Below are 14,204 nucleotides of genomic sequence, written 5' to 3' on the forward strand. Positions count from 1 at the left end.
CCACAGTGCTGGGGGATGGGGTCTTGTAACTGGTGATGGCTTTCAGGCCAAGTTTATTGCTTGAAAACTGTTTTTTTTTTTTTTTTTTTAAGATTTTCAGAGTAGCTTCTTTTAGATACTCTTATCCGTTTGAGTATTTCACTGAATAAAGAAAAAATATAATTGCACACTCACTTAAGCATTGTTTATTAGTTTCCAACATTTCGGCACAACAAAGCTGTTTTTTGTTTTATTACTCTATTTTGAGTTTTGCACTGAACCAAGGCTTGTCATTGGTAAATGTTAAATAAGTCCTGGTTGAAACATGCATGTCCTCACAGAAACTGATGTAGGATTTCACAGTGTCATGGTGTCAATGAGCTCAAGCTGATCAGAAAAAAGTTACTTAAGACAGGACAAACAAACAAACAAAAATAGTAAAAGTAGCTAGGAGCTAAAAGCAGAGCCAGCCATGTGCAGAACCATCTTCTTTCATATTACGCTTATAGCTAAACTCAAGCGACTAAACAAATGGAGTATCTTTACCTTAGTCATAAATTTTGAAGTAAAATTTAGTTTCCTTGTTTGTGTCTGTTTTCTCTTCTCCCTCGTTATGCTGAAGGATGAAGGTGTTTGGTGAGGTGTTCAGCATTCTGTCTGAGGAACAGAGGAATGCGATTATTGGCTGGGTCAAAGAGAGAGTTGCACAAAATGAATTTAAATGTGTTCTGAAAGCACCTGTCTTCAGCGTCCTGCCTTCTGGATCACTGGAAAAACCTATCATCCGTAAGTTTTGAGTGATCTGTAAGCTTTTATAATCAAAACTGGACATAACATAATGTTACATATAACATAACATAAACAAGTAAAGCAGAAATATTTATACTTTTTTCAACCGGGCATTTTAAATATGTGTTTTTAAATGTATTGTTTATATAAGGTACAAATAATCTATTAACAAATTCTCCTGACTAATCTAGGAAATGGCTCATCATTCAAGGCAAAGATGAATCCGATGAATGTTCCAAGAGCTGAAAGGACTCAACATTCAACGAATGATGGTAAATCAGAAAGAAGTGGAAAAAACATTATTATAGTTAATTATAAAAGTTAATACAATTATTCATTTTTTTTTGGTTGTTGTTGTTGTTGTTGTTGTTTTTTACACTTAAAATTATTATAGTAGTTTTTCAGTGCTTTGTCAAACATTCAAAGTTTGTCTGTTTGTCTGAAACAGCAGTCCCTAAATGCCCTCCCAGAATGCTCTGGCTGAAGGCTAACGTGTTGACAATGATGGGGCCTTACCTATCACGGCTGTCTTTAGAGGAAGCAAAGACCATCCCTAAAGAAGAGGTCCGTAACTGTGACATGATATTCAAACCAATGCCATAATTCATACTGTATGTGTTTTGTTTCATTGCCTTTGTGTCTCAGCTCATACCATACATAATACCTAAATCCAAATTCACCTAGATCCAATGATTATTGTAATCTTTTTTTTTTTCAGCTATGTGAGTTTTTCAGGACTCCAGATTTTTCTCCGTCATTTCAAAATGTTAGTGGAATGCAGCCCGCTCTTGGCCGAACACTTTTTCAACGCTTGAAACAAGAGTGTTCCAGCAGTGACAATTTCACTCACTATATGGACAGGTTAGGATTTACATCATTAGTTAGTGCTTAGTGCATTGCCTTGGTAAATTGTATTCAGGTTAACAGCCATAATACACTGATTCCTCTGGAAGCCTGTTGCCGCTTTTTAGTAGAAAATAAACAAATGTGAGACAAAGTCAAACTGTGAGGAATAAAACAAAGTCACAATTAGGAGATTTAAACTTACATTACAATATAGAAAATCATATTGTGTGATGTAACAAAGTCAGAGTTTTGAGATATAATGTCACATTGTGATGCGTAAGTCACAATTGTAAGATTTGGCATCAGGACATTTAAGAACAGGCATGGATGCCCCTTTCAATCTACTTCTGAGAAACTCCTGTTTCATCGATTACTTCCTGTTTTTACAGGTTGGGCTCCCTGGCGTGTTTCTTTGATGGTGCGCCGTCACTAAATCTGAATCTTAGTAGAAAACTGCTGTCTCAGATTGATACCTGTAACAACCCTGAAATAGACACGGTCAGAACTGACACTTTATTGAATCGTTGTTGCTCCCAAATTTCCATAGCCTGATTGTAATGTTATTTTAATTCCACTCAACCCTCCTTTAGGTGAAAAGACAACTAGTACAGAAAATTCTGGAGAAAGATGACCATTCCTCCTCTCCTGAGATTCTGCTGTCTCTGGGATCCGGCGTTTCTGTCCTTCCTCTTTCCAGGCTGTCCCGCTTCACCTCTGAGGACCTGAACAACACCCTCACCAGCTTGAGTCAGGCCAAGTGGAGCCCAGCTCAAGCTAAGACTCTGGCTAAGAAACTGTTGGAAGCTGCTAAGGTAACATTTTCGGCTCAGTTTATAGATCTGAGGTTTTTTTTCCTATTTATTGTTTTGACAAGAATGTTATCTTTCGTAGAATATAAGTGGTGAGAAGTTGTTGTCTCTGGGTACGATGGTGAGAGGGGTGGCCAGTTCCCTCCTCAAGAATGTGAAGGCAGAAGGGCTGCTGGGAAATGAAGCCCTGAAAACTATGAGTGAGAAGATGTCCTCCCTACAAAGAACAGCAATACTAGAAGCGGTAAGGCTAAAATGAGTTCATTGAGAAGGAAAAAAATTCCACCAATAAGAAGAATAAAAAAAAAACTGTGAATGTCCAAACTATCAGTAAAATCCATTCTGCCTCCTCCTTGATCCTGCTCTCTCTGTCTCTTGGTTTTATCAAATCGTCAGTTCCGTCGTGATGTAAATGCATCTGAACTGGTGAAGGGGTTGCCAGATTCTCTCCTCTCTTCTCTGTCTCTGTCCATTCTGGAGAAGGCAGACCTCAGCTCTGTGGATCAGCTGCAGGGACGCGGCTGGACTCGTGCTCAAGTACAAACACTAGATAGTAATATAAAAATCTAAATCCATTACCACTCCATCCGTTTTCTCTGATTTCCTTATTTCTCTCTGTAGTCAGCATTCCTTCTGAAGAAGATTTTGGGTAATAGCATCAACCTTGGAGAATTACGGTGAGACTCTATGTGACTACAACATACAGCTATGCTCTACTTTATGTAGACCTTGAATAAATGTTTTATTTTATCTTTTATTTTTTAACAAGAGAGATGAGAGAAAAAAACTAAGAAAATAAACAATAACTAAATGAGAGAAAAAAACTTCATGCATAACTGCATAAATGTTGTCTGCATAAAGACTTAATACAGTACATGACTTTTAAAATTGGAGCAGATTTTAAAACACTAGACATCATACACTTGCCAACTTTGTAAATGGTTAAATGGTAAAAACTGGGCATCATTCACTTACGACTGAGGATCCCACACTACTAGACTTTCAGTCATTTCGACCACAACAGACTTGTGCAGAAATGTGCCCCTTGTGTTGGGAGATGTGACTAATTAAAACAATCAGCTAAAATGTTCTAAAATTGGATGCAAGTATGAAACATATTTGATAGCCTCTGACTGTATCTGTCTGAAGCTTAAAGGGGGGGTGAAATGCTATTTCATGCATACTGAGTTTTTTACACTGTTAAAGAGTTGGATTCCCATGCTAAACATGGACAAAGTTTAAAAAATTAAGTTGTACGTTTGAAGGAGTATTTCTGTTCCAAAAAAACTCCTTCCGATTTGTCACAAGTTTCGGAAAGTTTTTTTCGAGTATGGCTCTGTGTGACGTTAGATGGAGCGGAATTTCCTTATATGGGTCCTACGGGCACGTCTGCCGGAAGAGCGCGCGCTCCCGAATAGCAAAGCAGAGACGAGACATCCACTGACCAGAGCGAGAGCGTTGCGGAATGTCACAAAAGAAGTGTGTTTTTGGTTGCCAGGGCAAGACAACCCTGCACAGATTACCAAAAGAGAAACAGCATTAAGGGACCAGTGGATGGAGTTTATTTTTACAGAGCATCAACGGAGTTGTGCAAGTGTTTGTTCCCCTGCATTTCGAAGATGCTTGTTTTACAAACAAGGCCCAGTTTGACGCCGGATTTGCACATCGTTTATTTCTTAAGGATAATGCAGTCCCAACGAAAAAGGGTCACGATCGTGTGTTGGAACCGCAGGCGGTGAGTAAAACTGCTTCAAATATCGCTGTGTTGTTAACTTAGCTATCGGCGCGTAAGCACATCAAGTCAACAACATGCGATGTTGTCATCAAACTGCACTTTCCACATGTACAGCGTAAAAAAAAAAAAAAAAGACGACAAAGTCTAACTTAGTCATTTTCCAAAACCGCTAAGCAAATATATACAGTTTCAGTACATACCACATAGAGACTTCGTTGCTGATGCTGCTCTTGTTAAATTTCAGCCTCTGGATCTGATTCTGGATCATAAATATACGCTGAATCTGACTGTTAGCCATGGTCTGTTTTGGTTGTTTTTTTCCTCACGGTAATGTCACAGCTTCCAAATGCTCTCAACGCAAAAGCCTACTGGCGCTCGTGATTCTTTAGCTCCGCCCACAAGTCACGCCTCCGGCCGGTCGTGTTTTTCCGGGAAAAATCGGTACAGACTATCTTTCTCTTATGAATATAATAAAACTAAAGACTTTTTGGAGTTATGAAGGATGCAGTACTACTCTATAGGTACTCAAGATTAACAGGAGATTGAGTGAAAATGAGCATTTCACCCCCCCCCCCCCCCTTTAAGAATTGGAGTCTGTACTCATCATACACTATGCAATTTTCTGTCAAATCTGTCAACTCTGTCTACACAGATTTTACAGACTAGCTTTGACTTTCAACAGCTAATGCTGAGTTGTCCAGACTGCAAATTGGTGCAAAAATCTGTGCTCAACTTATGTAATGTACTGCAGCCTTAAGATGCAGTATCCTGATCAAGCTCATGGTGTTGTTAACAGGAAGCTGGGTCAGGCTGTACAGGGTGTCACTTGTGAAATGATTGAAAAAATCAATCAAACTGATGTTTTGGAAATGGCACAGATACTTAACGAATCCTTCGCATGGCTCTCCAGGGTTCAGGTAAACATCACATATTTATGTATTTTTTTCCACACATTCTTTCATCAGATATGTCTCCATGATAAGAAATGTCATTTTTCTTTCTAAGATTCGCTGTACAGCTCAAAAAATCTTTGCAAGTCTGGAGGAACAGAGACCAGGATATTTCACGAACATTAACACCTCTGAGCTTCAGGCTATCCCATCGATACTACTTATCCATCTACCGTAAGAGCAGAACAGTGCTGTACATGCATAATTAACATTTATTTTACATTTAAATGCATTCAAATTTAATTTAACTTAAGTTTCAGTCATATGCTAAGACAGGCAAAATATTATTTTTCTTTACTTTTCTTTCCCTCTCGCACTATGCATATCATGACACATTCAGAGTGGAGCAGATTCAAAACCTGTCAGATGCTGTGTGTCCTGCTTTCATGGAAAAGATGAAGCAAGTCAACCTGTCATCTCTGCCGAACAGCTCTCCAGCACGCTACACACTTACTAAAAGAGCCATCGGCTGCCTGGTAATATGTGAACACACCTGCAACAAGCTTGTCCTGTCAAAGAAACCCACACACATCTAAAGCTAACGTGTTGCTGTTCGCAACCAATTCCAGTTCTGTAATGAAATCCATCATAAATTAGTTGGATGGTGTTTGAACAGAATGCAACCAGACTTAATGGACATGACAGTACTCTTTTCATTCTGTTGACTTACATTAATACAAATACAGGAGACAGGAGACAAGCTTAAGCAAATTTGCTGCTCTCTAAATAGATATGTCACAGACCCCTTGAATGCTGAATGCAAACTTTAAATCTGCAGGCTTGCAGCATTGCAGTAAAGTGGAGTAAATTGAATATTTTTATATTTTGCATGTATCATATGTTGGAATAAGTTTTTAAAAAGACATTGCAAAATGCAACTTCATATTACAACGTGCATTGTGGGAACAGACCCTTTTCAACTTTTCAAAAACACACCTGTAGACCTTTTTTTCCCATTATGCATTTCAGGATTTTTGCATTTCACTGCTCTGTTTCCTTATTGACTTTCTATGTAAACATGCACTAGTTGTAAGTGTTCAACCTTCGTGCATGGGATCGCATCTTTTGCAGTAGCTTTTGCAGCGTCTCATGTTCTAAAAACACATTGCTCCAGTTAAAATTTCCACTTTTAAAAAAACGTGTCTCTAGACATTGAGTTTTTCTTTTTTCATTGCACTGCCCCTAAGTCTCACATTTTTGCTTTTAGAAAAGCTCACGTTTTTAAAAGTGTATCTCTTTAAAGTTGACACAGTGTTTTAAAAATGCATCGCTCATATTCCAGCTTCTTCCTAAAGAATACTAAGCACCACCTCTACACTAAAGCAATATGCTGCCAACTACAGAACACCACACTGTTCTAATCTGTGTCCTGGATCTGTGCAGAAGGGGAACGTGTCTGATCTGTCTGCGGCAGAGGTTTTGACTCTAGGCCCTCTGGTGTGTGAGTTAGACCCAGCTTGGATTTCCTCTCTGAACCCTGCAGCTCTGAACTCCACGCTGAAGGCTCTCGTATCCTGTCAGTATATCCAGCAACAGCACAGAGAGCATCTGTTCAGACTGCTTACAACCACCTACGGGTAACAGCATGTGCTAAATCACACATAACCCACAAGGGCTTCACACAGCCCACAGTCTTACGCATAACCCCTGCAAACCTCAGATCCCACATCAGTGCTTTTCTAGTTCATTGTTAAAGAGACTGTGAAGCCCACTGTGGCTTCAAAACAAAAGCATTTTAAACCTTTGAAAAATTCTTCACATTAAACAGCCTTCTACTCCCAGCCTTGAGTCACACAGTAGTAAAACCTGTGCTTGAATTAGATGTTTCGCATTGCTGTTAATGATGCGTTTGTCTTTTCTTTGAACAAGGGACCCTGCTTACTGGTCAGAGGAAGACATGAGGGTGCTTGGGCCACTTTTGTTACTTAATGACACTGTTATTGAAAAGCTGCCGGCCAAAGTAAGAATCTCAGCAATGACCAGTAGATTATGGAAAAGTGGGATTAGATTGTTAAATGTACACATATGTAAAATAATTTAATATTTAAATAATAATAAAAATCTCAGACAATGATTACTCAGTTATTTTATTTATTACATTTGTATGAATATGTAAATTTTTTGTTAATAATTCTAATATAATAATATATTATAATAATGATTATAAATATAAGTTTTAACATTTAAATATTTTTAGAGTTATTTATTTTTTACTTTTGAGTAAATAAATAAATGTTCCCTTAATTTTATTTTAAATGTAACTTTTAGTTCTCCATTGTGTAGCAGATGTCTTATTTATAACTGACAGGCTATTTTTCTCCAAAATTTTACATTTTTTCTTTTTTAATTTCCCAACCATCCCTCCATTCTGCTCATCTGTTCTGCAGAGCTGGATGAAGTCATATCTGTCAGACCTGATGGACAGTTTGCCCAGTCAGCCTTTGGTTCCTCTTCCCAAGGAGTTCAGCTCTTGGTTTGATCTCTCTGCACTTCAGCGCAAGCTTTTTGAGCTCAGAACGAGTAGCACACTACTGAACCGCAGGAAGCGTGAATGTATGTGTACCAGAAACTGCATATGGAAGTATAAACGATATCTTTTTTTGAAAACAGACAGTTATGACGTGTTCTCAAAGAATAACCAATAGTTGAAATATGAATGATCTTTCTACCTAAAACATGCCATTTGACTTGATTTTTTCTTTTTGACAGTGGTGTCCACCGTAACAGAGCCCACGCTCACTTATATTGAGGACCTCAAACAGTGCAATGTATACTGGACTCCCACCCAGCTCAGTAAAATGACTGTGCAGACTTTCAAAGATGCTGTGCCAACATTAGGACAGATAACCAATTACAGCACAGAACAACTGGCTGCACTCAGAGCAAAAACTCTGGAGGTACACAAACACACATAAAAAAAAGTTCAATTATAATATGCACAATAGTTTGTTATATAACAAAAGAATCTAAAAAAAAAAAACATTTACAGCATGACTTCAGTGGTCAAAGACTATGTATGTTGTATATGGCAGGCATGGCAGAGTGTTTCCATGTTGAATGAGTCCCAGATGTCTAATCTGGGCTGCATCTGCCAGAGCTTCAGTGCTGATGAGCTGGCCAAGCTCAGCATTGCTTCACTGGACACACTGGAGACACTGACTGCTTGCAACTTTACACAGACACAGGTAATACACACACACACACACACATTCAGTCACTTAACAGCATCTAGATTGTATATAAAACATTATACATACTACTGTTCAAAAGTTTGGGGTCAGTAAGAAATTAATACTTTTATACAGCAAGGATGCATTCAACTGATAAGTAGGGACTGTAAAGTCTTTTACAATGTTACAAAAATATATATTTTGAAATATATGAATTTTGCATTCATGAAAGAATCCCGAATAAAAACAAAAAGGTATCACAGAACAAGGTTTCAAACACTTATAATAATAATAAGAAATGAAAAATTATTGATCAAATCAGCATAACAGACAGATCTCTGAAGGATCATATGACACTGAAAACTGAATTAATGATGCTAAAAATTCAGCTTTGCCATCACAGGAATAAACAATATTTTATTTTCAGAAATAGTAAGAATATTTCACAATATTACTGCTTTTGCTGTATTTTTGATCAAATCAATTCAGCCTTGGTAAGCATCAGACATCTCTCAAAAAAATTACAAATCTTACCAACCTCAAACATTTGAATGATTTAATTCTTAATTATTTTTTTACTATCGATTTATTTATATTTGGTTTTAGCATAAATGTAATGTACATATATGTATATATATATAAACATAAAAAGTGAAAGTGATGAATTCTGCAGAGGACAGCCGACTGGAAGGCCTTTGAAAGGGTGGCTGGCATCAGTGTGGCTGGACTAGGACATCTGGAAATTGTGGGACTGGGACAGTTCGTCTGTGGTCTACAACCTGGCCAGATTGATCAGCTCAATTCCTCCAGCTTCAGGTTAGACATAATTCCACATTGTGGTTATATTTTAATTTACAAGCATGCTTATGCACACTACAGCCCAACAAAACCACTGTTAAGTGAATGTTGTGTACAGACCTGGTCATTGTGTTTGTCTGATGTGTGTGTTTCTCAGGGAGGCAGTAGAGGCGCTCGGTCGTGCTCCTTGTCCTCTGAACTTTAGAGAGCTTCTGAAGGAAAAAGCAGTGGCTGCGTTTGGGAAACCAAAAACCTGGACTGAAGCTCAAGTCAGCATTCTGGGCAACATCATTGGTGAGATACAAAGGATGTATACTGTTGAATATTTACACTTGACTAGTCCAAGCTGCCTTTATCATTTGATGTCTCTCTAGCTGGTTTAAGTGCTGCTGAGCTGGGAAGTCTAAATCCAACCGTCCTGCCATTCATTCAGCCGTCCGCCATCCCTCTCATACCTTCAGAACGCTTAGCTGTAAGCTTACTCTCTTGTTCGCAAACTTTAATGGTTTTATTTCTTGACATTATCATTTCGTATCTTATGTTTGACCAGTTGTTAAAGGGATACTCCACCCAAAAAATCAATATCTCATCACGCCTTCCCAGATTTATATAACAAACTTACTTCTGTGGAACACAAAGAAAGATCCATGAATCAATATAATTCAACTAGAAAAAAGGAACGAACATGACGATCATCCGTAAGATCCCAATTAATTAATCAGTGTCTTCTGAAGTGAAACAATAGTTGTAAGCGTGTTGTAAAAATTGCATGAGAAATTATGGTGGAAGTACAAACAAGTTAAAAAAATATTTTTTTTTTCTCACACACACCTATAGTTTCATTTAAAAAGACATTGATTCATCAGCTGGGGTCGTATGAATTAACATTATGTGGTTTTTAAGGCGTCAACTTTTCAGATCCTGTACACTTGCATTATATGAACTCACAGAGATGTCATTTCATTCATATCAGTTTGTGTTCATCTGTAAAAAGAAAGTCATACATCTGGGATGGCATGAGGGCGAGTTAATAATGAGAGAATTTTCATTTTTAGGTGGAGTATACCTTTAATTGGGTTGATCTGTAAGTAAAGCAAATGTGACTCTTGTCATCTGTGTTCAGGCATTGTCGGTCAGCCAGTTGAAGGCTTTGGGTCCTGACAATGCTGCTGCGGTAACAGAGGCTCAGCGTGCAGGCCTCAGGGTCGATCAAAGGGCCGCACTGGATGAAGCCATGGAACTGAAAACTGCAGGCACTGGATGCTCCACTGGAATCTCCAATCCAGGCTCTGGTGGATCAGTCCCACTGCCACTAAAAGGAGGTAAGTGACAGGAAAAGGGTCAGGAAACGTGTTTGGCGATAGTTTCCCACAAATTATAATTAATAATCTCAATGTGATCCAGATTCTACTAAACAACTGATACATTTGAAGGTATCTTTTAGATGCATTATCGTAAAAAATAATTCCAAAACATATTTACAAATATTTTTCTTTGTGTACTACAGGTGCAGCAGTAGAGAGCAAGGCAGGATGGGTCCTCCTCATGCAGGCCATTGCACTGCTGATGTTTGGATACATTCTCTAAGGAGCAGAAGGTCAAAGGCCACAGGATGCCATGTGTCAGAGAGAAGATTCAGCTACTGCTGTGTGATCAACCAGCAAACCAGTAGATTTCAGAAATGTTATAATTGCTTTATTTCAAAACTAGGTTTTAAAATGCTAAGTCACCAATTGCACATTTAGATTAGACTAAAGCTAGAAATAGTTGAGATGGTGGTTTGATCAAATCTGGGTCTTACCCATCTTTATTTACTTAAATGCATCTTAAAAACTATAGTTGATAATATCTCTATTTAGATATATTTAAATGCAGATCTATTATTATGCTATGAGAGACATAAAACACTGTCTATACTTAATTAAAATGTATCGAAGATGTAGTTTTGTTTTAGTTATTCAGTTTCAGTTAAATGTGTGTATTATTGAAAGGTTGTGGTCTAATTCAAATTATTTACACCCAAACATAATGGATAATAAAGGTTATGTCTGTAAAGAGAGTAACTGTGCGATTTGAATAGTCAATGCTGAGACTTTCACATCCTCATGTGATTTAACTCGCCAAAGTACCACTCCAAAATCGTCAAATATTGACGCCTGGTCAGGACACCTTGGCATGACTTTGAGACACAGGGACACACATTTTTCGACATGCAGGGTCCTCGATTGCTTTAAATAAGAAGCGCTTCGTGTCAGTATGCCGACGCAAAAGGCTTATCGTCATGATTAAATGATATATTTGGCAATAATACTGCCATTTTGCATATATGTTGGGGTGTGTTTTTTCAATGTAAACAGTCACAAGTTGTATTTATATAACCCAACCCCTGCCACTAAATCTACCATTTGTCAATAAAACACAATATATAACAGGCAGATACAAATACTGTCATAATTTATTCTTTGAACTCTTTCGAGGCAATATGATTGATTTGTGAGAGGAATAGACGTGATCGCCATATAAGAAATTAATCATTTTATTCAGCAAAGACACATTAGATCAATCAAAAGTGAGAGTAAAAAACTTTTACATTGTTATAAAAGACTTATATTTCAAATAAATGCTGTACTTTAAGAACGTTTCTTTACCAGAGAGCCCTGAAAAATGCATCATGGTAGAAGCACAATCATTTTCAACATTGATAATAAAAGAACAGTTTCTTGAGCACCAAATCAGCATATTCAAAATATGTCAGAATGATCATGTGACACTGAAGACTGGAGTAATGATGCTAACATTTGAACAATATATTAACATAGAAAGCAGTTTCTTAAATGGTAAAAACAAACAAACTAAAAAAGTTTTACGGGACGACTGAAATAAAACGTATTTGGGGGTGGTTAAATTGTATATTTTTTTTATTATTGATAGGTTTGTAAAATGAGTATGTAAAGTCTGTTATAACTAGGCATACAATAGTGATTTAGCCATTACAGTTTTTTTATTAATCAATCAATTTGAAACAGCCCAAAAATAAATGCAGGAGGTTACAGTTAAACAAAGCTATATTAATCCTTTTTAAAAAGAAAACCAGGAGACAAGATATGTAAGGCACCAATAAAACAATTCCAGCGTAAACAATGTTTTTCCCAGTCAGGAAACAAATCATATGCCGCTTTTAACTGTAATCTTGACATAATGCATCTTATACTAATGAAGAAGGCACTTATTTTGTTCTCATTCTAAAGATCTGCAGCTGTTCAGCAGCTTTCCTGATCTTAATGCCTCTGTGGAAACAATAGAAGAAATACAAACATTAAACGTAAAAACAATAATTCAAGCAGAAAGGATTCACCTGATTCGGGAGCATTTGGCTGTAACTAAACTGTTAGGAATTACAGTATTTTCATCTAGAAGCAGCTGCATTTTGATTTGGGAAGAAAATGGACTGTACAGTTGTTTGTCTGCACAATGGAATCAGTAGGCACAGGATCTTAGCAGGGCTGGTAAACATGTATGACACTTTATATATCTTAAGAACATGATGCTCAGGGTCTCAGATCAATTATGAGCAAGTTGCAAACACTTTTTAGGTTGATCAAACCTACGTAATCATCATTCCTCTATAGCATTAGTTGTCTCCTCTACTGTGATTTTACAAAACTAGTCTAACAGAGTTATTACTTAAAGGTTTTGCCCTGATGCATTGTATTTCTCTAGTTTTTAGGTGAGAACGTGGAGTGCTAAAAGCCTGAAACCCAAATACTTACTTTCAATGACAATACACGCTTGATGCTGAAGGCCACAAACAAACACCCCTAAACACACAAGTAATTACATTTTGCATTACAAAATTGAAATCTACTTTAATTAAATTAAATAACAATTAAGTACATTTTCTCACCAAAACGGTCTTCTTCTTAATCTTGGCATTTTACTTTTGAGATTCTCTGCATTAAGATATTCATTACTATAATACAGTCATTTGTTATTGCATTATTGCTCTGTTATTTATTACTGTGATGCTTTAATTAGTTTTTTTTTTGTTTTTTTTTATCAGCATAAAGGGCTATAAATTATATAAATTTTTTACAAATATATCATTTAAATGTGTTTTTTTACATTACAGAAATGGAAATAATTTTTTTGCATTACACTAATGAGAATTGGTGTGCTTAATTAAAATGAAATGCCACAAAACAGTAGGTATCACAAAAAATCTTAAAGGTCCTAAAACTACGCATTTTCTTTAAGGAAAACCTAATTTCTTATTTTTGTTGTTGATTTTGGGGTGACATGTTTCGACAGGTTTAAAGTGTTCACCCTTTCCTGTCTCTCTAAGCTGGTTTGTCTGTTTTGTATGCGCTGATGAAGGCCATGCCGTGAGTTCTGAAGTGTGTACTGAGATCAGCAGGTTTGCTAAAGTAACGTCCACACACCTTACAGGTGTGCTTACCTTCCCCATCCTCCACTTGTGTCCCCGCTAAACTCGAGGGTGACCCTGGGGACCCTGCTGCAACTGCAGAGTCCGAGGTCACAGAATTTGAACCAGTGACAGGAGACGCCACAGCGTGGTCGGAGGGGGAATCCCGCACACGGTGGCTGATGAAGAGATGTCTGCTGAGGGACGAGGAGGACGCAAAACACGCCCCACACTGCTGACACTGAAAGCTGCTGGCCCCGTCACGATGACAAACAATATGCTGGAAAACTCCTCCCTGTCCTCTGTTGTAAAACCACACGGCATACCCTGTCCTCTGTTGTAAAACCACACGGCATACAGCGGAATCCTGTGGCTTCCTGCTCCTCAGCTGCAGCTCCCCTGCGAGGCCTGGTCAGGCTGCTCTCAGCCAATCGGCTTTCTGCTTCAACTGAGGCCCCGCCTCCCAAAGTGCCAGGGCCACCATCATGCTCAGATGAGCTGTCAGCTGCATCTGTGATACGAGGAACTGTCTGAAAGAGAGAAACGGAGAGTAAGTGACTTACTGTGGCAAAACTAGAGGAAGTCGTAAACTTTCAATGAGCTTTACCTTGGGTAAAAGTCCAGTTACTTGATAAAGTTGTAAAAAAGTTGAAAAATAATTTTTCAAAATTGATTAAATTATTATATATATTAAAAAAATGAGGG

The 14,204-nt window shown here is 37.7% G+C and overlaps 1 protein-coding gene across 1 annotated transcript; it reads left to right on the forward strand.

Annotated features, from left to right (window-relative positions):
- The first annotated feature begins 985 nt into the window (after nucleotides 1–985).
- On the forward strand, nucleotides 986–10,799 carry LOC113079363 (otoancorin). The gene is made up of 21 exons (XM_026251609.1): nucleotides 986–1,040; nucleotides 1,217–1,332; nucleotides 1,487–1,629; nucleotides 2,004–2,112; nucleotides 2,205–2,426; nucleotides 2,506–2,667; nucleotides 2,820–2,960; nucleotides 3,045–3,100; nucleotides 4,955–5,075; nucleotides 5,164–5,282; nucleotides 5,449–5,584; nucleotides 6,492–6,685; nucleotides 6,978–7,068; nucleotides 7,496–7,661; nucleotides 7,818–8,005; nucleotides 8,141–8,293; nucleotides 8,952–9,094; nucleotides 9,234–9,370; nucleotides 9,451–9,548; nucleotides 10,200–10,398; nucleotides 10,584–10,799. Exons 1-21 carry the CDS (start codon nucleotides 986–988, stop codon nucleotides 10,661–10,663), a joined length of 2,829 nt encoding a protein of 942 aa, XP_026107394.1. The 3' UTR covers nucleotides 10,664–10,799.
- Nucleotides 10,800–14,204: the final 3,405 nt, after the last annotated feature.

This window comes from Carassius auratus, unplaced genomic scaffold (genome assembly GCF_003368295.1).
Source record: "Carassius auratus strain Wakin unplaced genomic scaffold, ASM336829v1 scaf_tig00027803, whole genome shotgun sequence".
NCBI classification, from domain to species: domain Eukaryota; kingdom Metazoa; phylum Chordata; class Actinopteri; order Cypriniformes; family Cyprinidae; genus Carassius; species Carassius auratus.

Coding starts and splice junctions, on each gene's coding strand:
- LOC113079363 (XM_026251609.1), top strand. CDS start 986: ATGAATCCGATGAATGTTCCAAGAGCTGAAAGGACTCAACATTCAACG. Junction 7,069..7,495: donor TTGAAAAGCTGCCGGCCAAA/GTAAGAATCTCA, acceptor TCTGTTCTGCAG/AGCTGGATGAAGTCATATCT. Junction 7,662..7,817: donor GAACCGCAGGAAGCGTGAAT/GTATGTGTACCA, acceptor TCTTTTTGACAG/TGGTGTCCACCGTAACAGAG.